Raw genomic sequence first — 26165 nt, 5'->3', positions numbered from 1 at the left:
AACTTCTCTATAAGTTAGTTTCTCTTAATAAAAAACATGTTATACTTTAAATTAGTTATTTAACTGATGAGGAAGTTACCATAATACCTATTTTAACATTGAACAAATCTAACCACCGATTGGACATTAATGTAAAATCCTGACATAGAATTTGATTTAAAACTTCTCAAAATAAATTCATTAAAATAGGTTCCCTGTGAAAATATGTAAGAATGAAAGCTAGCATAGGAGCAGGTGCTAAGATTTTATTAACCATAAAAGATACACTTTATTAACCATGAAAGATACTTTTTTAAAGAGTCTAATAGAGACATTAACTGTGCAAAAGCTGATGAGACTTACAGTCTTAAATACAAGCACCAACACAGAAAGGATATTGTGTCAGTTCAGTTCAGTTCAGTCGCTCAGTCATGTCCGACTCTTTGTGACCCCATAAATTGCAGCACGCCAGGCCTCCCTGTCCATCACCAACTCCTGGAGCTCACTCAAACTCATGTCCATTGAGTCCGTGATGCCATCCAGCCATCTCATCCTCTGATGTCCCCTTCTCCTCCTGCCCCCAATCCTTCCCAGCATCAGAGTCTTTTCCAATGAATCAACTCCTTGCATGAGGTGGCCAAAGTACTGGAGCTTCAACTTTAGCATCATTCCTTCCAAAGAAATGCCAGGACTTATCTCCTTTAGCATGGACTGGTTGGATCTCCTTGCAGTCCAAGGGACTCTCAAGAGTCTTCTCCAACACCACAGCTCAAAAGCATCAATTCTTCGGCGCTCAGCTTTCTTCACAGTCCAACTCTCATATCGATACATGACCACTGGAAAAACCATAGCCTTGACTACAGGGACCTTTGTTGGCAAAGTAATGTCTCTGCTTTTGAATATGCTGTCTAGGTTGGTCCTAACTTTCCTTCCAAGGAGTAAGTGTCTTTCAATTTCATGGCTGCAATCACCATCTGCAGTGATTTTGGAGCCCCCCAAAATAAAGTCTGACACTGTTTCCACTGTTTCCCCATCTATTTCCCATGGAGTGATGGGACCGGATGCCATGATCTTCGTTTTCTGGTTGAGCTTTAAGCCAACTTTTTCACTCTCCTCTTTCACTTTCATCAAGAGGCTTTTTAGTTCCTCTTCACTTTCTGCCATAAGGGTGGTGTCATCTGCATATCTAAAACTCCATTAATTCTACACTTAATAGGATCATTTCTTTATGCACAATCTCATTTATGAATTACACGATATGTAGTTTAGGATCCATCTACATTATGCTTCTAACTGCATGCTGCTGCTACTGCTGCTAAGTCGCTTCAGTCATGTCCGACTCTGTGCGACCCCATGGACTGCAGCCTACCAGGCTCCTCCGTCCATGGGATTTTCCAGGCGAGAGTACTGGAGTGGGTTGCCATTGCCTTCTCCTGGTGTATCAATTTTTAAATAAGAGCTACTCATTTAAAAATAATGCCTACTACAAAATCATTCCCTTGTGTCTATTTTTTCCAGATGAATTTAGTTATAATTTTTTTATGTTCAAAGGAAGATTCAATTGGGGTTTTGGTTGGAATTACATTAGTTCAGAGATAAAGTAATGAGACAGTTGCCATCTTTACCATAGTAAATTCTTTTGTTCATAAGTGAAATGTTTTTCCTTTTTTTTCGATATCTTCTAACTCCAAAAATACTTATAAATATTTTATTTAAATGTAGCGTACACATTTTAAAGCTTAGCTTTAGATACGTAATTTGAGGTATGTATTCTAACTTGTTGACTTAATTTGAGGTATGTATTCTAACTTGTTGACTTGATTTTTTTAATTGTTTCTGGTTGTTTTTTCAGTTGATTTTTGTTTTCTTGCTTTCCAAGAACACAATCATATATATTGCAGATAGTGAGAACTTGGTATTTCTATTATTCATACTACCTTATTTTTTCACTTGTGGGTTTCAGTTGCTTAGTACTTCTAGAATAATTCATTAAGTCCTTCAGAGTGCCTTCAGACTGAATGCCCCTATTAGGTGTTGGGAGACAGAGTAAATAAACAGAGAGTGTATTAGATGTGATAAGTGCTATGGAACAAAATAGAGCAGGGTAAGGGTGTTGCAGAGTTGTAGTCGTGAGTTGCTATTTTATATGGTGTTATTAGAGAAGGTCTCATCTTAGAGGTAACAGTTGAGTAGAGGCCTAGAAGAAGTGAGAAATCAGGGCAGCTGCATGGAAAAAGAACATTGCAGGCAGCTGAATAAAAAGTACACAGGCTCTGTTTGAGTCAGGAGCTGTGTATGGTGTTCAAGGAAGAGCAAGGAAGCCAGTGTGGCTGAAGCAGAGGAAGTGGGGGAATTGTAGGAGAAATGGAAGCAGGATTACAAATAGCAAATCACGCTGGGTGGCGGTAATAGAGGTAATAGTTGTTAAACATGTGTGAGGTCTTGTTTTAGCTACTTCTTTCATTTAACTTTTGCAATAACCTTCAGAGGGAGACACTGTTCTCTCCATTTCATAATGAGGAAACCGAGCTCAGAGAATGTGAAAACGAATGAATTTGCTTAAGATCATACAACCAGAACGTTGTGAAACCAAGTTTCATAGTTCAGTATTTTGATTCCAAAATACTTGTCCTTAATCTTGACCCTGTGCTAGACATGGTGAGTCCAGCAGCAAAGCGTAGATTTAATGTTACAGAAATAAGGGCATCAATACACTTCAGTGAATGGCAACTCCGTCTTTCCAGTTGCTCAGACCATGTGTTTGAAAGTGGTATTTAAATCATCTCATTTTCTCATACTCTACTTGCAGTCAGATGGAACCAGTTGGCCCTATCTTTAAAATAGATCGGGTTGGTGATCACATCTCACCATCGTCACTGCTCCAACCCTGGTGCGATCCAGTGCACATCTCTAGGGATTGATACATACAACCTTCTGAATGATTTCCCCACTCCCACGATTGCTCCTTTTGTTTTCCACCCAGCAGTCAGTGTTAGCATGTCGGGTCTTTGTGGATTCCTGTCTCAGGGTACAAGACAGAGTGCTCACATATGATATACCCCCTCATCACCCTCATCTTCTGCGCTCTCTCCTAGCTCACTCCACACCAAAAACGCAGCCTGCCTCCTATTCCAAGAAGCCAGGCAGTTTGACCCTTTTCAGGGGCTCCCTTCCCCTTTGTGTCTATAGTCAAATATCTTCTTTCTCACCCACTCTCTTTAGCCATTCCTGCCAAATCCCTATTCCCTCCCTTGCTTCATTTTTCACCTTAGTATGCATTGCTTTCTAATATACTATATAATTTTGCTGACTTATTTTGTCTATTGCCTGTCTACTTACATTAGAAGGTAAGCTCTACAGTGCCAGGGATTTTTGTATTTTTTTTAAACTGGTGCCATCCCATTGCTGGCAGATAGTAGTTGATGGTAGTTGTTAGTAGTCTGTTGAATAACTTTAAAAAGGAAAAGAAGGAAGTTATTTAAGGTTTGACTCTAAGGTATTATAGTGATGATTGTGCAGCATTTTTTATCCCCTGTAAGTTTCTTAAAGTCAAGGAAAGTCTTGTTCATTTCTAGAACTCTACCCATGCTCTTTAGTATGTTTTCTTTTATGTCATATTAGCTGCTCTGTGTGTGGTGATTGTTGAATGTCTTCTCAGCACAGAATGTCCTAAGAATAACTATTCATCTTCACCCAAATGAAAGCATTAGATATTTTCACAAATAATATATATGCACAAATACATGCTCATACACATATTTCTTTACATGCTTACACACTAAGGTAGATCAGAGCTATAACAAAATAACTTGCTTGTAAACTCTTTAAAAGTTGTAATTAAATGTTTTAAATTCTAATTTGCGCTGTTAGTTACCGTGTTAATTAACTTTTGATACTGCAGAGAATTATTTCATTATCATGACATTCGTCGTGACACTTCTAGAAAAATGTTCTGAGAGACATGAACATGTTAAACACTTAGAAGAGACGCATGAAGATGACCCAGGGAAAATTAAAAAAAAAAATCAAAATAAGAAACAAAAAACAAAAGATAGTTGAGGGTGACGTGTAAACTTGTCTGTTACTTCATAAGGAAAGAACTAGGGAAACAGAAGACAGTTTACAAGGAGACCCAGACTTGGTCTCCTAAAGACTTGTCTGTTGGTTCACCTCCCAATACAGATAATCCTTAAATTTGCCTGTTTTTCTCCTTCTGCTCATTGTGCAGATACACATAAGAATACTTGGACTTAGATACATAAACTGTTAAAAAGACCACAGTGGTAGTGCTACCCTGCCAGTAGTTCTCTTTTGACAGCTTCACCATATTTATCTAGCAACAGTGTTTGTGGAATTTTATTTGCTTTATTGAATTTTTTGCCTATTTTTTGAAAATGTGAGTGGATAGCTTATTAAGACAAAGTGCTTATGTTATAACGAGTAGGTCTTACAGCTCTCACATATATGAATAGCTTTTTATAGGAAAGCATTAAATTAAAAATGTGTAAAAAATGAAGCAAATACAAATGTCTATAATCTTATTCATTTTATCTGTCCTCTGTCTGTTAAAAAGATAGAGTCTTGTGTTTGTTAATCCATTAAAACATTTGTGAATTAACAGTTTGGAAAACCTCCTACAGTTTGGACAACATTTTTGGTTTTTTTGTTTTCTTTTTTAAAATTTATTTCTTTTAATTGGGGGCTAATTACTTTACAATATTGTATTACATCAACATGAATCTGCCACGGGTGTACACGTGTTCCCCATCCTGAACCCCCCTCCCACCTCCCTCCCCATACCATCCCTCTGGGTCATCCCAGTGCACCAGCCCCAAGCATCCTGCATCAAACCTGGACTGGCGATTCGTTTCACATATGATAATATACATGTTTCAATGCCATTCTCCCAAATCATCCTACCCTCTCCCTCTCCCATAGAGTCCAAAAGACTGTACTATACATCTGGGTCTCTTCTGCTATCTCGCATACAGGGTTATCATTACCATCTTTCTAAATTCCATATATATGTGTTAGTATACTCTTTTGGGTTTTTCTTTCTGGCTTACTTCACTCTGTATAATCAGCTCCAGTTTCATCCACCTCATTAGAACTGATTCAAATGCATTCTTTTTAATGGCTGAATAATACTCCATTGTGTATATGTACCACAGCTTTCTTATCCACTCGTCTGCTGATGGACATCTAGGCTGCTTCCATGTCCTGGCTATTATAAACAGTGCTGCAGTGAACATTGGGGTACACGTGTCTCTTTCTATTCTGGTTTCCTCGGTGTGTATGCCCAGCAGTGGGATTGCTGGGTCGTATGGCAGTTCTAGTTCCAGTTTTTTAAGGAATCTCCACACTGTTCTCCATAGTGGCTGTACTAGTTTGCATTCCCACCAACAATGTAAGAAGGTTCCCTTTTCTCCACACCCTCTCCAGCATTTATTGCTTGTAGGCTTTTGGATCGCAGCCATTCTGACTGGTGTGAAATGGTACCTCATTGTGGTTTTGATTTGCATTTCTCTAATAATGAGTGATGTTGAGCATCTTTTCATGTGTTTGTTAGCCATCTGTATGTCTTCTTTGGAGAAATGTCTATTTAGTTCTTTGGCCCATTTTTTGATTGGGTTGTTTATTTTTCTGGAACTGAGCTGTAGGAATTGCTTGTATATTTTTGAGATTAGTTCTTTGTCAGTTGCTTCATTTTGGACAACTTTTTTGTTAAATGGTTGGTAATTATATCACTTTAGGATAATGCTAACTGCTGTAATAACTAAACTAGAGCATAATAAGTTTTCATTATCTTCATTATATCCACCGTAGTTTGACCTCAGGTCAGACAACAGGGAGGGAACACAGCCCCACCCATCAACAGAAAATTGGATTAAAGATTTACTGAGCATGGCCCCTTCCATCAGAACAAGACCCAGTTTCCCCCTAGTCAGTCTGTCTCATCAGGAAGCTTCCATAAGTTTCTTATCCTTATCCATCAGTGGGCGAACAGAATGAAAACCACAATCACAGAAAACTAACCAAACTGATCACATGGACCACAGCCTTCTCTCACTCAATGAAACTAGGAGCTATGCTGTATAGGGCCACCCAAGATGGACAGGTCATGGTGGAGAGTTCTGACAAAACGTGGTCCACTGAAGAAGGGAATAGCAAATCACTTCAGTATTCTTGCCTTGAGAACCATGAACAGAATGAAAAGGCAAAAAGATAGGACACTGAAAGATGAACTCCCCAGGTAGGTAGGTGCCCAATTGCCACGGGAGATCAGTGAAGAAATAACTGCAGAAAGAATGAAGAGACAGAGCCAAAGCAAAAAACAACACCCAGCTGTGGATGTGACTAGTGATGGAAGTAAAGTCTGATGATGTAAAGAGCAATATTGCATTGGAACCTGTAATGTTAGGTCCATGAATCAAGGCAAATTGGAAGTGGTCAAACGGAGATAGCAAAAAAAAAAAAAGAATATCAACATTTTAGGAAACTAAAATGGAATGCAATGGGTGAATTCAACTTAGATGACCATTATGTCTACTACTGGACTTCCCTGGTGGCTCAGAAGGTAAAGCATCTGCCTACAATGTGGGAGACCTGGGTTTGATCCCTGGGTGGGGAAGATCCCCTGGAGAAGGACATGGCAACCCACTCCGGTACTCTTGCCTGGAGAATCCCATGGATGGAGAAGCCTGGTGGGCTATAGTCCATGGGGTCACAAAGAGTAGGACACGACTGAGTGACTTCACTACTTGACTATATCTACTACTGAGGGCAAGAATCCCTTAGAAGAAATGGAGTAGCCATCATAGTAAACAGAAGAGTCCAAAATGCAGTACTTGGATGTGTCTCAAAAACGACAGAATGATCTCTGTTCTTTTCCAAGGCAAACCATTCAGTTATCACAGTAATCCAAGTCTATGCCCCAACCAGTACTGCTGAAGAAGCTGAACGGTTCTATGATGACCTACAAGACCTTCTAGAATTAACACACAAAAAAAGATGTCCTCTTCATCATAGGGGACTGGAATGCAAAAGTAGGAAGTCAAGAGCTACCTAGAGTAACAGGCAAATTTGGCCTTGGAGTACAAAATGAAGCAGGGCAAAGGCTAACAGAGTTTTGCCAAGAGAATGCAGTGGTCATAGCAAACACCCTCTTCCAGCCTCACAAGAGAAGACTCTACTCATGGACATCACCAGATGGTCAACACTGAAATCAGATTGATTATGTTCTTTGCAGCCAAAGATGGAGAAGCTCTATACAGTCCGCAAAAACAAGACCAGGATCTGACTGTGGCTCAGATCATGAACTCCTTATTGCCAAATTCAGACTTAAATTGAAGAAAATAGGGAAAACCACTAGACCATTCAGATATGATTTAAATCAAATACCTTATGATTATACAGTGGAAGTGAGAAATATACTCAAGGGATTAGATCTGATAGAGTACCTAAAGAACTATGGACGGAGATTCATGACATTGTACAAGAGACAGTGATCAAGACCATCCCCAAGGAAAAGAAATGCAAAATGGCTGTCTGAGGAGGCCTTACAAATAGCTAAGAAAAGAAGAGAAGTGAAAGGCAAAGGAGAAAAGGAAAGATACACCCATTTGAATGCAGAGTTCCAAAGAATAGCAAGGAGAGATAAGAAAGGCTTCTTCAGTGATCAATGCAAAGAAATAGAGGAAAACAACAAAATGGGAAAGACTAGAGATCTCTTCAAGAAAATTGGAGATACCAAGGGAACATTTCATGCAATGAGGCTCAATAAAAGACAGGAATGGTATGGACCTAACAGAAGCAGAAGATATTAAGAAGAGGTGGCAAGAATACCCAGAAGAACTATACAAAAAAGATCTTCATGACCCAAATAATCATGATGGTGTGATCACTCACCAAGAACCAGACATCTTGGAATGTGAAGTCAAGTGGGCCTTAGGAAGCATCACTGTGAACAAAGCTAGTGGAGGTGATAGAATTCCAGTTAAGCTATTTTAAACCCTAAAAAATGATGCTGTGAAAGTACTGCACCCCAAATTAGCAAATTTTGAAAACTTAGCAGTGGCCACAGGACTGGAAAAGGTCGGTTTTCATTCCAATCCCAAAGAAAGGCAATGCCAAAATGTTCAAGCTACCACACAATTGCATTCATCTCACATGCTAGCAAAGTAATGCTCAAAATTTTCCAAGCCAGGCCTCAGTAGTACGTGAACTGTGAACTTCCAGATGTTCAAGCTGGATTTAGAAAAGGCAGAGGAACCAGAGATCAGATTGCCAACATCTGTTGGATCATTGAAAAAGCAAGAGAATTCCAGAAAAAACTTCTGTTTATTGACTATGCCAAAGCCTTTGACTGTGTGGATCACAACAAAGTGTGGGAAACTCTTCAAGAGATGGGAATGCCAGACCACCTGACCTGCCTCCTGAGAAATCTATATGCAGATCAGGAAGCAACAGTTAGAACTGGACATGGAACAACAGACTGGTTCCATATCGGAAATGGAGTACGTCAAGGCTGTATATTGTTACCCTGTTTATTTAACTTATATGCAGAATACATCATGTGAAATGCCAGGCTGGATGAAGCACAAGCTGGAATCAAAATTGCCGGGAGAAATATCAATAACCTCAGATATGCAGATGACACCAGCTTTATGGCAGAAAGCGCACAACTAAAGAGCCTCTTGATGAAAGTGAAAGAGGAGAGTGAAAAAAAGTTGGGTTAAAACTCAACATTCAGAAAACAAAGATCATGGCATCCAGTCCCATCTTTTCATGGTATATAGATGGGGAAACAATGGAAACTGTGAGAGACTTTGTTTTCTTGGGCTCCAAAATCACTGCAGATGGTGACTGCAGCCATGATATTAAAAGACGCTTGCTCCTTGGAAGAAAAGCTACGACCAACCTAGACAGCATATTCAAAAGCAGAGACGTTACTTTGCCAACAAAGGTCCCTCTAGTCGAAGCTATGGTTTTTCCAGTAGTCATGTGTGGATGTGAGTTGGGCTATAAAGAAGGCTGAGTGCCAAAAAATTGATGCTTTGAACTTTGGTGTTGGAGAAGACTCTTGAGAGTCCCTTGGACTGCAAGGAGATCCAACCAGTCCATCCTAAAGGAAATCAGTCCTGAATATTCATTGGAAGGACTGATGTTGAAGCTGAAACTCCAGTACTTTGGCCACCTGATGTAAAGAACTGACTCATTTGAAAAGACACTAATGCTCGCAAAGATTGAAAGCAAGAGGAGAATGGGATGACAGAGGGTGAGACGGTTGGATGGCATCACGGACTCAATAGACATAAGTTTGAGTAAGCTCTGGAAGTTGGTGATGGACAGGGATGCCTGGGTTGCCGCAGTCCATGGGGTCACAAAGAGTCGGACACAACCAAGCAACTGAACTGAACTGAACTGAAGTTTTTATTGCAAGTTTATGTCATAGTTTAGAGCAGATGTTCAAGTTGTTGGATGAAATTTTTCTTATGATGACTCAGAGACCCAGACTTCTCACATTTTCTGGGACCTCACAGTGTCATGTAGCCTGCTAATGGAAAAATATAGAGCAGGAAAAGGGCATATTTTTTTTGCCCACATCCCATTGGGAGAACTAGTCTCTTAGGCACATCATGTTGACAGGGAATGTCTTTGACATGTCTTTTGACTGGCTGATTGCCTCCCAGCAGTAACTTCCCTACCGTGAAAGGGAGAGCGCAGATTTTTTGTGTATGGCTAGTCAGCTCTGTCACACATAATGTTGATAGTAATTATGTGTTAATTTCCTATGGCTACATTTGCAAATCCCACACTTGATGACTTGAAACAGCACAAATTTATTCTTAATGTTCTGGAATTTAGAAGTCCAGAGTGTATTTCATTGGGTCCAGATCAGAGTGTTCACAAGGCTGCTTTTCCTCTGAATACGCTAAGGGAGAATCAGTTTCCTTGCCTTTTCTAGCTTCTAGAGCTACATTCCTTGCATTTGTTAATTCTTGGCCTCTTCCTCCATCCTCAGAGCCAGCGGCATAGCATCTTGCTCCTTGCCTTCTTATAGTCAAGTCTCCCTCTGTGCTGCGCTCAGTCGCTCAGTCGTGTCCGACTCTTTGCAACCCTTTGGACTGTAGCCTGCCAGTCTCCTCTGTCCAGGGGATTTTTTAGGCAAGAATACTGGAGTGGATTGCCATTCCAAGTCTCCCTCTCCCTCCTCTTACATTTGATCTTAGCCCAAAAATGGAGCAGTGATCCCCTCTGCCTCCTGTTAAAAGGACACTTGTGATTACACTTAGAGGGCCCACCCTAATAATTCAGGATAGTCTTCCCATTGCAAGATCCTTAATTTAATCACACTTGCGAACCTCTTTTTGCCATATGTGGTAGCATTCACAGGTTTCAGAGGTTAGCATCTGGCTATCCTTGGAGCCATTATTCAGTCTACTAAATAGTTAATATTTTTTACCACTTAGTATGTGTCATGTTTATTCCGAGAACTTTGCATGTATTCGTTTGTATTTTTCTGCCTGCCTACTTGGTTTATTCATGATCTCTACTCTACTTCTAGGCTTGCCTGTTTTTTTCAGTTAGGTTTTGTTTTTATTTTTGCCATCCTCGCTTCACTTTCATGTCTAAAAATTTTACCAAAAACTCCTAGACTCTCAAAATTGGTAAGAATTTGCAGTATCCAGTTAGGTATGCTAAGATTTAGGTGGGGAGGGCTGTTAATTTATTTTTTGGAATATTTCTCTTGAACTTTGAAGAAAGTCCTTTAAGTCTGTTAGTCTCCTTTGGATTAATTAATGTAATAAACTGCTTTCTCTTTTCCTTCTCAAATCTACCTTTTTCAGTTACCTTTAAAAATCAAATCGTCAATTTTTTTCCTTTGGATTTTTTTCCCCTGCAAAAATGTTGAATTTCATTTGGCCATTGTCCTAATCACAGGAATTGACTTAATAGGATAAAAAGGAAGCACTTTGTATCAAGATTTCCTGGGAAAAGAGATAGTTGAAGACTTAAAGTCACTCCTAGGTTTTAGTAAAAGCACAGGAGTAGCAAGCAAACAGTTGTATAAAACATGCTAATAACTGGATGAAATTAAACCAAAAGCCGACATTCCTGATTTGAGTCATCAGGTAGAGGCATTATGTTCTGTCAAGGATTCATTCATAAAAGTGCATGTTATTGATTACATATTAGGTGCTAGGGATACAAAGATCATAAAAGCATCAACCTGTTCTGTAGGATGTGTCAGTCCAGTGAGGATGTAGACATGTAGACATTGATGCTTGCAGGTGTGACAGAAACTACAACTCAAGGTGGCTTAAACAGTACAGGGAATTTATTGATCAAGAACAGGTATATCTGGAAATGACCAACGCAGATGAGATTTCCAAGTTTACTTACTTGTCACATGCCTTTCCCCTTCTCCCCATTTTTTGTTTCTTCTTGTTGTTTTCTGCAGATCAGTATTGTTCTGGCTCCCTTAGAGGTTGTGTGATGACTAACAACTTCAGGGCTGCTCCCCAAAAGAGAGCAGCTGTCCGCTAACCATTAAACTAAAATTCTGGAGTTCACTTTGTCTCAACTTTGATCTCCTGTAACCCAGTTACCAGATTGGGGAAAAGGATAATCAAGAGGCAGGTGAAAAAGCAAAATTTAGAGCTTTCAAAGTAGTTAGTATATCCCTGAAAATGGGTATTAGTCTCATTATGGCTTTATTATTTTTGTCTTGGATTTTTCTTAATATACTGAAAATCAAGAATTCTTACTAGTGGAAAGTAAACCCAGCAGAATATCCTCCTGGTTTAGTGATTTTCTTTTGAAATTTTGAAAATATAAAAATTTGCTACTCTCCCTTTGGAGATGTTTGAGTTTCATTTCAGTGCAGAAATGACAAATCTGACATACTATCTCTTCTCTACTACTTCTTCCCTGTAACTGGGACTGTATTGAGTTCATATGTTTCACAGTTAGGCTACTTCAGGCCTCAGTTACATTTACAGGTGGCAAATGCCAAGACCGGAAATGTCAGGGCTTCTCATTACACCCTTGCTTTTATGATTTAGACTGGTTTGGGATGCCTGTTTTGACTTTGCCACTAATATTCATTTAATCAGATTTTTCATAGTATATAGTCACACAGAGTCGGACACGACTGAAGCGAGCTAGCAGCAGCAGCAGCAGCAGTGCTTTAAAAACGGAATTAGTAATAAAAGCTGCTTTGCTTTAAATGTAAGCACTTCTACGTGTTCTCCTCCTGCATGGTCTCTGGTTTACCACATTGCATTCATGGCAGTTCTTTTTCTATGACAAGTGTTCATTCAGGAGGCATAGTGTGTGCCATTGTTATAGGATTGCCAGATCTTATTTCGAAGAATTTGGGCAAGGAGGAAAGGAGTAGAAGGGGAGAGATCATTTGCTCACAGTCTGACCAGGCTTAAATACAATCCCATTCTACATCCCAGCACACCTGGGACAAGGCACTCGAGGATAGGCCTGTGTGTGGGGACCACCTGTTAACCCAGTAATGCTAAAGGCCGCTCAGCTCTACACAGAGAACTGGAGGTACATTTGATAGTCTGGGTGTCTAAGGGTTCCTACCCTCACTTTAAAAAGAATTGTTTCTTTGTGTAAACTTATATTAAATGTTATTTGCTAATAAAGGGAAAAATAATGTATTTCTAGTGAATCACGTGATGATTATATCCAGGGCATAATTGTAATAATAATAAATGCTTATCTAATGCTTTCTCTGTGTCAGATACTGTTCTAAGCATTTTACATACATTAGTTCACTTAATCCTTACAACAGCCCTATGAAATAGGTTATTATTATTTTTTAGCCCCATTTTACAGAGGAAGAAATTAGCACAGAGAGATCAGGTAACTTGCCCAAGTCCACACAGCTTCGTCAGGGACAGAGTTAGGATTCAAATCCACACAGTCTGGGGCCAGAGTTCATACTTTTAATCGCTGTACTTTACATTCTGTCAAGAAAGGACTGAAGTTGTCATTAAAAATAATATCAGCATAATTTATTATGTTTTGAAACAAATTGACGTTTTGAAATTTACCTGCTAAATATTCAACATGCTTATTTTTTATTCTAGGAGAAGACTTTGCCGTTGTGCAGCAAGAAATTATTATGATGAAAGACTGTAAACACCCAAATATTGTTGCTTATTTTGGAAGCTATCTCAGGTACATTGTTTGTTTCCCTTATGAAAAGCAGTAATGATTTCTGTCATTTAATACATTTAACAAAATTAAGTTAGCTCAAGTACCATGTTTTGCATATTTCTTCATGCTTTGGAGATACAATATTTTCACATGAATGGAATTTTTATGACCTCTCTAATTCTGTAGCCAGTACCACAGTCTGTGATACGTCTGTTGTACTCTTGGGAATTCTGGATGTAGTTTCACAAGTAAAAAGTTCTGTGGTTAGTCTTTCTATGGTAGAGATCTAAATAAACCATTCTGTTGCCCCTTTCTTCTAGTCTTGGGTGAATTTAGAAAGCATATCTATTGTTTTTATTAGAACCTTTTTTTTTCTTTTGTGCTTCTATCCTCAGAGTATTGCATCATCCCTTCCTTTTGTTTTATCCAAAGGACTATGAATTATAATTATTTCACTAGCTTCTTATTTTCCCAGGTCCTAAAGTGAACTTAGAAAGACTGAGTTTACCACCCCTTGTTTTGTTTGGCAGGACCAGGCTGGGTTTCCCAGATCATATTCCATAGGGGATGACCTCAAGGTCAAATCTTGTGTTTCATTCACTTCTGTATGTAGTTATAAGTTGAATACGGTAACCTAATTGTTTTCAAGGTTCCTTCCAAAAGGGGGGATTGCAGAATGTTTTCTTAGGTATTAAAAAAAAAAACTCCTGTTTGGTTTCCATACATTGTAGGGTAAGAAAGATAAGGATGTAACTTATTACAGCGCCCCTTCCATCTATGAGCCAAGTACAAAACACTTCTCCTCTTCTGATGCAGGCACAGCATATGGAAAAGACTGGGCAGTTCTGCCCTCTCTTCTTTCCAGCTTGTGAAAAGCCAACCGGACCACCTCTTCTTGATTCTAACTACTCTTGGACAGCTTTGATTGCCCACCTTCATTGAGGTCGAAGGGTGGGTTTAATGGAGACTTTAGTTCACATAGGGACAGGTACTACCCCCAGGTCAGTGACTATTAAACATTTTGAATGGGTTCTTTAACAACCAAGTTGAAACTGCTTTAATGGTGAGTGGTTCAGACAATACTCTAACAACCGTTTCTGCATCAGTTTTTATTTTATGGACAGACCCAGCACAGGCAGTTACTGTTATCAGCTCAAAGAAGTCTCTTAAAATCTTTTAAACTCATGATACAAATAATTGATTGCTATCACTATGTTAAAATTATTTCAGAACAATTTGTTTTACTGTTGGTTCTAACAAAATGACCCTGCTTAGACTCATTTGGGAAAAGTATTGCAAAGTTTTCTTCCTCCAAGGAAGAATAGGTAATTTAAGAGTTTCTGTGTTTCCCCAAAGACATTGAACTGAGCTTTTCTCAAACATGGCCTGAGTCTTCTAGAAGTATGGGACCATCCACAGTCTAACCTGTTATTCCAAGATAGCTGCACCCATTTACATGGCAACCTTGGGGTGGCCTTTTTATGAAAGAAACAGTAGTATAGTTGCTAGTTTAGAGAGCCTAGAGTTCTGGAATCAGGTTGGTTGAACCCTGATGCCATCACTTACTAACTGTGTGACTTATGGCAAATTACCTAATCACTCTGTGCCTCTGTTTGCTCATCTCTAAAACGCAGATAATAGATACATGATGTGATAGCAAATGAGGATAATCGGTAAATACACGTGTTTAGAACAATGATTACAACATAATAAATGCTCAATAATGTTAACTGCTATTACTACTACTATTGGTACAATTGCTATTACTATTAGCTATTTTTTAAATACCATCAGGTCAGTGCCTTATTTGATTTTTTTCAACAATGCTGTTAACAATATTACTCTGGTAAATAGTCTTCCAGTTTTACAAATAAGGTGTTTGAGAGAGTTTCCTGCCAAGTATTTAGTTCCCAGTCTCATTTCAAATTATTTTCAAAAGCTTTTTGTGATATTCTGCTTGTGGATCACATGACTTTTGACTTGGCCTTTTACTTCTTGGCAAAAGAGCTGACCAGATAAACTTGTAACATTTCACATCTTACCCCCTGTCCTGCCCCAGAAGATCCCCCAAGCTCATGATACACTAAATTGGACATTAGACTTTCTGGCTTCCTTAGGCAGGAGCCTTCTCACACAGGTTAAGCAGCAGAACATTTGATCTTGTTACCAGAATGCCGAATTCCTTTGGGGCTTATATCCATTTTTGTTGAGGCTTTGGGCAAAACAGCACAAGTTTGTAGGCACATACTCTTTAACCTTAACTTTGAGACTTGCTGCAAGAGAGCCAGTTTGAGGTTATGCCTAAAAAATATATTACTTCCTTTTAGATTTCAGGAAACATGTATTCTGACTATATTTTGAATACCCCTTTTTTTTAAAAGTAAACTTTTTTTTCTTTTTTTTTTTTTTTTACTTTATTTTACTTTACAATACTGTATTGGTTTTGCCATACATTGACATGAATCCACCACGGGTGTACATGCGTTCCCAAACAGGAACCCCCCTCCCACCTCCCTCCCGATAACATCTCTGTGGTTCATCACCGTGCACCAGCCCCAAGCATGCTGTATCCTGCATCGGACATAGACTGGCGATTCGATTCTTACATGATAGTATACATGTTTCAATGCCATTCTCCCAAATCATCCCACCCTCTCCCTCTCCCTCTGAGTCCAAAAGTCTGTTATACACATCTGTGTCTTTTTCGCTGTCTTGCATACAGGGTCATCATTGCCATCTTTCTAAATTCCATATATATGTGTTAGTATACTGTATTGGTGTTTTTCTTTCTGGCTTACTTTACTCTGTATAATCGGCTCCAGTTTCATCCATCTCATCAGAACTGATTCAAATGTATTCTTTTTAACAGGTGAGTAATACTCCATTGTGTATATGTAGCACAGCTTTCTTATCCATTCATCTGCTGATGGACATCTAGGTTGTTTCCATGTCCTGGCTATTATAAACAGTGCTGCGATGAACATTGGGGTACATGTGTCTCTTTCAATTTTGGTTTCCTCGGTGTGTATGCCCAACAGTGGGATTGCTGGGTCATAAGGTAGTTCTATTTGCAATTTTTTAAGGAATCTCCACACTGTTCTCCAAAGTGGCTGTACTAGTTTGCATTCCCACCAACAGTGTAGGAGGGTTCCCTTTTCTCCACACCCTCAAAAGTAAACTTTTAAAATTGAGAGATAGTATACATACAGAAAAGTGTGCAAATATCTGTATAACTGGATGGATTTTTTTTTAAAGAGGGTACTTTTATTTTAATCTGAATATAAGAATACAAAGGGCAAAACTGTCCAGAAACCATAATGAAACGGACGAAATTAAGGTTATTATTATTATTTTAAGTGAGGCTGTGTTCATTTGGAGTTGAATAATCTGACATAGGAGTACTGGGATTTTTTAGGGGGATTTGTTGTTGTTTTGTTGGTGGTAGAGTTTGGGGTTTTTGTTGTGGTTTTTGTTCTTTTTGCCACAGGGCAGTGCATGTGGGATCTTAGCTCCAAACCCATGCGCATTGCAGTGGAAGCTCGAGGTCCTAGCCACTGGAACACCAGGGAACCAGTACTATTGGTTTAAATAGATAGTTTTATTCTGTAACTTGTATAGCTGAGGAAAGTAATATGAAAGCAAACGGTAGTATTAATATAAAATAGCAATTAATCCTCTCTTTCTTTATTCTTCAATAAATTCTTCCCTACTTCCCTAGGTAAAGTCTAGACCCAGCCAAATTCAGACTATGAGATAATGATCACTAGCCTTGTAGAGTGTTAGAGCTGGAAGGGACTAAGAAGTCTTGTCACTTTAGCCCACTCTTTTTTTTACTGATGAGAAGATGGAGTGCTGGATAAATGACTTCTTCAGGTTATCCAACTACTCATTGTAGGCACTGGGATTTAAACCTGGCTTTGCAGGTACCTAGCCAGCATTCTTTTAGGTATAGGTATTACGTAGTCCAGAAAGGGCAGATTTAGCCTCCAAGGAAACGTGGTTTCTTGGATTCTTTCTCATTTTACAGAAGGCAAGGAGCTTGTTTGTTTGAACTTAATACAAGCCCTCTAAAATATATATTATTCTTAGTGACTTTCTTCTATCTTGTTGCCATTGTAGCCTAGTATAACGAATTTAGGCCAAAAATTGAGGAAATTGAACTAATGTAGTTTGTTAATAAATTTCCCCTCCAGAAAATTAGACTTAACCCTTGAATTTACTGAATAGATGACCAGCATATAGTTAATTTCAGAAGCATATTTTATAACAGGATTATAGTGAGCTATGATCACTTCCCAAGGAAATCTCAAGACTGAGCCTCCTGTAAAACAGGAGCCTAATATTCTTGATGGTGCCTTCCTTACTTGCTCTTCAGTATCCTTAAAAGCCTGTGTTTATTCCAACAAGGACCTCCTATAAAACACAGGGAACTTTATTCGGTATTCCATGATAGCATAAATGGGAAAAGAATTTGAAAAAGAATTGTTATTGTTGTTTTTCAGTCACTGAGTCATGTCTGATTCTTCATATCCCTGTGGACTGAAGCACGCCAGGCTTCCCTGTCCACTGTCTCCCAGAGTTTGCTCAGATTCATGTTCATTAAATATATATATATATGTACAGCTGAATCACTTTACTCTACACGTGAAGCTAATGTGTAACTAACTATGCTCCAATATAAAATTTAAAAAAAAATTTTAAAGGCCTGTGTTTATCGAGTGCCTAATTATACATACTATGCAATAAGAGCTGAATATATAAAACATTTCTTTGGAAATTTAAATAGTCCTGGTTTCATATATATATTTATCTATGTATTTCTGTGTATATATTTATAAAACAACAGAGTTAAATCACTATAGGCCTATTCTTTATTCCCAGAAGAACTTCTTTTAAGCTTCTTTTAACTATTGTTTCTTTTAAGCAAATTATGATTTTGACTTCAGATTGCTTCTGAGCTTTCCTTAGCCCAGAGTATCCTTTGAATAACAGCAAATGCTCCTCAAAAGATAAGCCTTTGGAGGATCAGAGCCGGAATTGTAAAAACAATTTTATTTAGATGATGAGATATTTTAAACCTTTGAAATCCAGTGTACTTGAACATAATTTAATTTACAGTAATAATATACTTACAAATCACCACCACTTACAAAGTGTTTTTATGTTATTTCTTAGCATGTCTGGAGTGCTGTATTGATTTCTGGAGATGTTAAGATAGATAAAACAAGCCCTTGCCTTTAAGGATCGTGTTACTGAATAGAAAAAACAAACATGAGCAAATTGCAACATGATGTGCTAGGTGGGGCCCTCCAGGTGGTGCTAGTGGTAAAGAGCCTGCCTGCCAGTGTGGGAGCCATGAGAGGCCTGGGTCAGTCCCTGGGTTAGGAAGGTCTCCCGGAGAGTGACAGCCCACTCCAGTATGCTTGCCTGAAAAACCCCATGGACAGAGGAGGCTGGCAGGCTACAGGCTGTTGGGTTGCAAAGAGTCAGATGTGACTGAAGGGACTTAGCACGCAGTATGCTAAGTACAGTAATCATTTTGATGTAAGTTACAAAGTGGTAAAGATGGTAGAGTATCTGATTTTGCCAAAGCGAGTCAGAGAGAGCTCTTTGAATGATATGATTCCCAAATGGTGTTAAAGGGTTAGTAAGCATTTACTGTGGTGTGTGCATGTGTACAGAAGATTATAATTTCTGACAAAGGAAATGCATGCATGGAAGAATCATGAAGTGTTCAGGAGACAGCTAATAATCTCACATTAAAGCTTAAGGGGAAAGGGTGTAGTTCAGAAGGTAAGGCTGAGGAGATTTAGGCAAAGAAAGAAAACTTTTATGCCTTAATTAAGAGCTATAAGTGTAGAGCATACTTGTTGGAAGGCTTTAACTCAGAGATAGTATATTCTGTGGGGGAGGAACTTGGAGTGTAGGAGATTAAGACAAGGAGTCAGTTAATTTTATACAGTATATTTATTACAGTAATCCAAGAAAGAGATGGTAGTCTCTTGAGTTGTACAGAAAGTGGAAGAAATTTTTTTTCTAGAGCCAGAGAGAGGACTTGCCAAGGAAACCACAGAATCTTAACTAAAAATGCCTTTTTGAATGTTCACACTATGAAAATTAAAATTACAGTTAAGTCATTTTAATTTATACCTAGTTACTCTCTTTTTTAGAGCAGGACATGGCAATCCACTCCAGTATTCTCGCCTGGAGAATGAGACAGAGGACCTGGCAGGCTACAGTCCATGGGGTCGCAAAGAGTCAGACATGACTGAAGCGACTGAGCACACACACTGTTTTTTAAAAAAAGAAACTTTATTTTGGAATATGTTTGATTTACATAAAAGTTGCCAAGATAGTACAGAGAGTTCTCTCAGCTTTATCTGATATTAACATCTTGCATAACCCTGAGATATTTGTTAAAACTTAAGAAATTAGCTTTAATACAAAACTATCAGTTAAACTAAGATACTTCATTCGAATTTCACCAGGTTATGCCTAATGGTCCTCTTTAAGTGTGAGAGATTTGATGGAACTACCTTACAAGGAACTTTCTTACACCAGTATTGCTGGGGTATTTCTACTGAACATTTGTTTTGAGGGGTGCGCATATGTGGGTTTATGGAAAAAATAATTTGGGGGCGAAGCAGATCAGAGAATTTGTGCCTCCTCTTTTTCTTCATCTTCCCTCTCCCCTTCTGCTGTTTGTTCTCCTCCTCCTCCTCCTCTCCATTCTCCCCTTTCCAGCTTTTCCTGTTTCCCATCCTCCCCCTTTTCTTCTCTTCATCCGCGTTTCCCCATGCTTTCCTCCTCTTCCTACATCTCCTCCTTCCATTTCTCCTTGTACCCTGTATCCCCCAACCCCACTGGTTTTCTCAGAGCCCTTTAAATATCAGTGACATTGTTCATTTCCAAGAGAAGGCTAATATATGACATTTCTAAAACTCATTTCACTGTCCAGCGGTTAATTTTGAGGGAGCATGCTTCACGCAGAGCTGCTGTCCTATGATCCATTCTTGCTCAGATATTATGCCAAACTGGGGCTTGTTAGGTAGAATTACAGAGAAATAGGTCACCTTGTATCCCCTGAATACATAGCTACCCCACATTGTTAAAGGGGAAGCAGGTGGATGGGTTCCATATACCTTTTTGGAAGGCAGTCACTTTTTTTTTACATATGTTTAAAAATGAACCAAAACATTTTAAATTCAGCTCACATTAAAATAAGTTATCCTAAATTAAAACACCCAGCAGTTAGTGAACTTTATATTTTTCACATGAGGTACGAGGAATGGCTTGGTGTGCCAGTTTGTAGCAGACATTCAAGAGCTGTTTATCCTTGGTAATCATGCTCACATTTTTTCTTTTAAAACATTGTTATATTTGGGCAAAATATATAAATAATTATGCTTAGTTTTTCAATCAGTATTGGAAGGTTAAAAGGTGTGTTGTATTGATAGAAATGATAAACTCTTCAATGAAATATATATTCTAATACTGAACTAGAAGGTGAGAATAGTGAATTTTGCCCCTATTTATTTTTCTATTCCTTGTCAAATAGTCCAATGATTTTAGAGGATAAGAAAGAAGAATTCTAAGGATTTGTTGAGTCACGAAATTAAGAGACACATATATTTACCTCAGTGATTAATTGTATTTCAGTCCCACATACCCAGCGACAAAGATTTTATAATTTATTGGCCTGCATAAAGTGGACTAATGTGATTCAAGTTCTTTCCTGTTAGAGAGATGGCTTGGTGAATGACCAAAAGCAAATGAAGATTCACCATCACAAGAGAGACATTCATGGAACAGATGGAAGTCATTTTTCTAATAAACTTAGAATATTCAAGCAATTTTTATAATAGCAGAGTTAACTAAATAGAGAGTTATAAAGGTGAAGTATTTTAGACCTCTTGAAAAGTAAAATATTAAGTGTATTATTACAGTTTTTTTCCTCAGTCTGTAAGTTGGAAAGTCATTTCACATAGAATGAAGAGAAAATTGTACTATTAAGCAAGGTAGGCAAAGGAGTAGACCAGCTTCAAGGAGAGGATGGTGTAATACTGAAATATGTTAAAAAGCAGAGAACTCATTTCCTATATCCATTTTCTTTACTAAAGGAGAATTGTTTTCAAAGTAGCAAGGGTAGGAAAAGCATTATTAAGAAAGAATTGAAGCACAGATAGATGAGTAGACAATTACAGAACACTAGACACTTTACATGAATCCAAGCCTTTTTAGATTTATATAAAGTATATCTCATTACTGTAATGAAAATATAGCAGACATGATTGTCATCCACTGTCACTGAGTGCCTTTTGATGAATAGGAGAGATGTCAAAAGATCAGTGATCAGCATTGACCAATTCGGACAGGAAAGGTGATTTCTAGAAAATATAGACCGTTAAACTTGTCCGTCATCTGTCCCCAACAAGCATCTAAGATAATTAATCACATAATTAGCACTTATAAGAAGGAAGTGGTGATTAATACAACTTTAGTAAGAAGTTACATCAGATCACTCCCATCTCTCTTCTATTTTTTTTCCTCTTAAAAAAGAAAAGGGCAGTTTTATCTATTTACACCTTCTCTGAGTTCTAGGAGCAATGTAAGCAGTGTAAATAACTGCCCAACAAGATGAAATATAAGAAAAGAAGTAGAAATGGCTTAACGTTTATTGGGCTTATTAAATTCGAGGTCCTTTCCTAAGCAGTTTACATGTTAGTTCTGTTTATCCTAAGCAGATCCCAGAACAACCGTTCAGCCAGTTTTTGTAAGATGTGAGGAGTCCCTGTTGCCTGTTTGCATAATCACTTGCAACATGAATTTTACATCAGATTCATGTGCAGCAGATGCGAAAATATTTTAGAGCCGTAGTTCTCAAAACATTTTGGTCTGAAAGCTCATTTTTTTCTGCACTCTTAAAAATTATTGAGTACCTCAAAGAGCTCTAGTTTCTATGGATCACATCTATTGATACTTACTATATTATAAACAAAACTGAGAAGCATTTGAAACAAGAATACATAAGCACATATCCCAGTAGCCATCAGAGGACTGACATCATCATCCCACTTCTGCAGCCTCTGGAAAACTCCACTGTATTCTCAAGAAAGAGTGCAAAGGGCAAGTAATTTTTAGTGTTGTTATGAAAATGGGTTTAACCTTGCTGACCCACTGAAAGGATCTCTGGCACTCTTAGAGGGCCCCAGACCATACTTTGAGAACCATTGTCCTGAAGAAAGGATTCAGTTTAGAGAGATCAAGCTATGAAATCCTGCATTATACATATTGAATTATAGTCTAAGCATCATTTCAAAGAATATTGGTTGACGGACTTGCCTAAGTCTTATACCTCTCTGTGCAGAGAGGTGCCAGGTGGTAATTCTGAGCAGTATACTTAGAGTGCTATTCAAGTCACCAGTGGAAAAATTTCTTAAGCTCATTAGTAACCTCACTTCTTGTTGTTTAGTCAGTAAGTCGTATCTGATTCTTTGTGACCCCATGGGCTGTATCCTGCTAGGCTCCTCTGTCCATGGGCTTTCTCAGGCAAGAATACTGGAGTAAGTTGCCATTTCCTTCTCCTGGGGATCTTCCCAACCCAGGGATCAAACCCATGTGTCCCGCATTGGCAAATGAATTCTTTACCACTGAGCCACCTAGGAAGCCCAGCTAGGTCATGCTTCACCATCGGCTGCCATGTCTCAGTTTCATCGGTGCGTGGACTACCTGTAAATGTGAGGTCCTGGTTTCTTTCGCTGGGCTTCACTCTCTTCAGCTTTGTAGAATCATGGCAGTTTGTTCTCTTGTGTGCTGACCACACTCTTAACAGTCTGTGTTCGCTTGCTACGTGGTGCATGGTCCATCGTACCCAGCCAGGTCAGCTCACCCCTCAGGTCTGCTCCATCACACTAGCACTGCCATACATGTCCACTCCTCACAGCAGCTCCACTTGTTAGTATACTGTTCGTGCACTGCTCTGAGGGCCTCCCTTGTGGCTCAGCTGGTCCAGAATCTGGCTACAATGTGGGAGACCCGGGTTGGGAAGATCCCCTGGAGAAGGGAAAGGCTTCCCACCCCAGTATTCTGGCCTGGAGAATTTTGCGGAGTCAGACACGACTGAGCGCCTTCCACTTTTCACGTGCACTACTCCGAATAGTACTTAGCTCTGGGTGCCACATTCTAAGAGACACTTGACAAACTAGAGACCTCCCAGATAAAGGTCACTAAACCGAGGCATTCACAGACCGCTGTTTGACAGTATGACCTCAGCCCATTCTAGCTTCGTGTCTTGCACTGTCTCTTCAGGTAGCCTGAGTTCAGCTCATGCTAAATCATCCACAGTCTCTCAAATGTGGGTCTTCTTTCAGAGTTTCATTCTTTTGCAGAGACCTTTTCCATGTCTCTTGGCAGTGGGTTCCTACTTTAACTTCAAGACCCAACTCGAATGTTTTTTCCTCCCTTAAATATCCCTTAACTTTGCTGGTTATTTTACCTCTAGGTTCTCACAGAACTTATACAAGGCCGGATCGGCCATTAATCAAACTATAATCCCGTCCATGGGTCACCAGACCTTTTCTGTAAATGGCCATATAGTAAATAAACACTTTAAGTTTTGTGGATTTTGTGTGTTTCTCTCTATCAGAATAGCTCATCTTTGCTTTTAGTACAAAAAACAGCCACAGATAATATGTACGTGAACGAGTTTGACTATGTTCCAATAAAACTTTACACAGACACTAAAATTTGAATTTCACATAATTGTCATGTCAAGAAACCTTCTTTTGACAACCCTCCCCCAACCATTTAAAAATATGAAAACCATTCATAATTCCTGGTCTATGCAGAATCAGGCAGCAGGTTAGATTTGGCCCACTGGCCATAGTTTGCCAACCCTGGATCTAATCAATTTGTTTATTCTTTCAATCGCTCATGTATTCATTCATTTATAGAATAAACACTCATTTACTGGATACCTAGGCACTATTGATACAGGGGTGAGAGAGACAAACATATTATGAAGGCAGAATCTTCTGTGTTAGACTGAGCGTGCTGAATTCAGAGACTTTCTATTGCATCTCTGCCCTCCAAGAATAGTACATTTCCTGGTACGTTTTGAGATGAAGTAATTAATGATTCAACAAAGGAATGAACAAAGGAATAAGCAATTATTTCTTTGCTAATTATTTCTCCTGTGACTTATGATTGTGCTGTCTTATAATGTAAATGTGAAAGAGAAATTCTACTAAAGACAAGTGAGTGATAGTTCTTTTTTTTCTTTTCTTTTGTTCTAAGGGATAAATTTTTAACAAAGGTTATTTTGGAAAGATCTTTGTTGAGTCTAGATATGAGGGTAAAATTTACATTTTGTCTGTTTTGTTGATAGGAACGCCACCAAAGTGATGTAGTTTAAGATGTATTGCTATTCTATGTGATAAATATTCTATATAATTTTTGGTATGAACCTTCTAATTAGCATTTAACTTTTATAATACAGTCATAAGGTAGATGGATAACTGATGGAAGGGAAGTTTTTAACTAAAGGGACATTTTATCTCATTTGAATGTGCTGGATGACATCTTTATATCCTGCAAAAGGTGTATTTTAAGAATTAAAACCTTAGGTTGAGTTACAGTAGCACATAAGTATCGAAGGTTCATTTACTTATAGAGATTAGCTTCTCTCTTAAATAGCACGTTGCATTTATGTCGTTTTTCAAGGTATTAACATTACAGCCTTCAAATACTTGTCACTTCAAGTAGTTTTAATCATGAAAATGTGATAATGCTTATTTTCTTTTTATAGGCGAGATAAACTTTGGATTTGCATGGAGTTTTGTGGAGGCGGTTCCTTACAGGATATTTATCATGGTAAGACCAAAAGTTATATGTTAAAGAGATTAAGTAGAATTTCTTAAAGTACAGTTATTTACTATATTAAACATCAATGTTTTGTGGAAAATATGTTTTATCATTATACTATATGGATACATAAGGAAATTTAATATATATATAGGCGAAAGGAGCATTTGCTTTCTAAGTTAGAAAGCTGCATGCAGTGGAATTATTTGCTAATTCTAAAGAAGGCATTTTATATATAGTTAGTTCAGTTGGAATAGGAAACAGGAAATGATAGATTTTTCCAGAAGTGTTTTAGAAGGTATAATGAAAGAAAAGGGGCTTTAAATTGGTCTTTAAAAGATCGGTGAACTTTGGGTACAAAGAAGAGAGCGATGTGTGCTCCTGGGGGTGAAGCAGCAGCAGAGTGACGTGAAGGTGTGACTCGAGATCGCTCTCACTGTCTGCGGTATGTCTGGGATCAGATCCAGAGAGCCTCGAAAGCCAGAAAGAGGGACTCACTGGGTAGTCTAGTGGCTGAGACTCATTGCTTCTACTGCAGGGGGCATGGGTTCGATCCTTGGGCAGGGAACTTAAAAAGGCCAGAAGGAAAAACATGAGAATATTGAGTATTTCTGCTTCATGAAAAGTTACTTATTTTCTGAGAATGTTTTTTATTAAGCGTGGCTGTTCTTTGTAGTTGAGAATTTTTTCCTTTTTATTAATAACATTTTGATTCAGTGAAAATTGAAAGATATTTGGCACCATTTGCATTACAGAACATAGTGTTTCTGGAAGTTTGTTATAAATTTTAAAAGCCATTTTCCCCTTTTATTGTCTTCATTTGGACTAATTACTCTACTGTGGTTTCCATACTGATTGATTTAATTTCCTTCTTTCTGAAGTTTTTCCCAGCTAAATCTCCTGGTGGTAAACTCAGTCTTTGATCCTCATTCTTAAATGATAGAGTAAGCAGACATAGGCACATTTTATCCTCTGGCAGATGTTTTCTGTCAGCATTTCAAAGATACTGGACCTTCTGCTAACTATTGATCCTTCGCAGGTACTCTTCCTTTCTTTCTAATTGCTTTTAAGATTTTTCTCATTTCTGGTGTTTCTAGTATCTAAATGTAGATTACTTTTCCTGCTGGGAACTTAAAATGCTT

At 38.5% G+C, this 26165-nt stretch overlaps 1 protein-coding gene across 4 annotated transcripts in view; it reads left to right on the top strand.

The window, feature by feature from the left end:
* The window catches only part of MAP4K3 (mitogen-activated protein kinase kinase kinase kinase 3), a 188253-nt gene that overhangs the window by 81939 nt on the left and 80149 nt on the right, over positions 1 to 26165 (top strand). For all 4 annotated transcript variants that reach the window (XM_018055152.1, XM_018055153.1, XM_018055154.1 and 1 more), the window contains exons 3-4: positions 13092 to 13182; positions 24968 to 25032. In XM_018055152.1, coding sequence (XP_017910641.1) covers positions 13092 to 13182; positions 24968 to 25032 — 156 coding nt within the window. The remainder of the gene's footprint in view (positions 1 to 13091; positions 13183 to 24967; positions 25033 to 26165) is intronic.

The sequence above is a fragment of the Capra hircus genome, chromosome 11 (genome assembly GCF_001704415.2).
Source record: "Capra hircus breed San Clemente chromosome 11, ASM170441v1, whole genome shotgun sequence".
In the NCBI taxonomy this organism is placed as follows: Eukaryota; Metazoa; Chordata; class Mammalia; order Artiodactyla; family Bovidae; genus Capra; species Capra hircus.
This window is presented reverse-complemented; position numbering and strand designations above follow the sequence as displayed.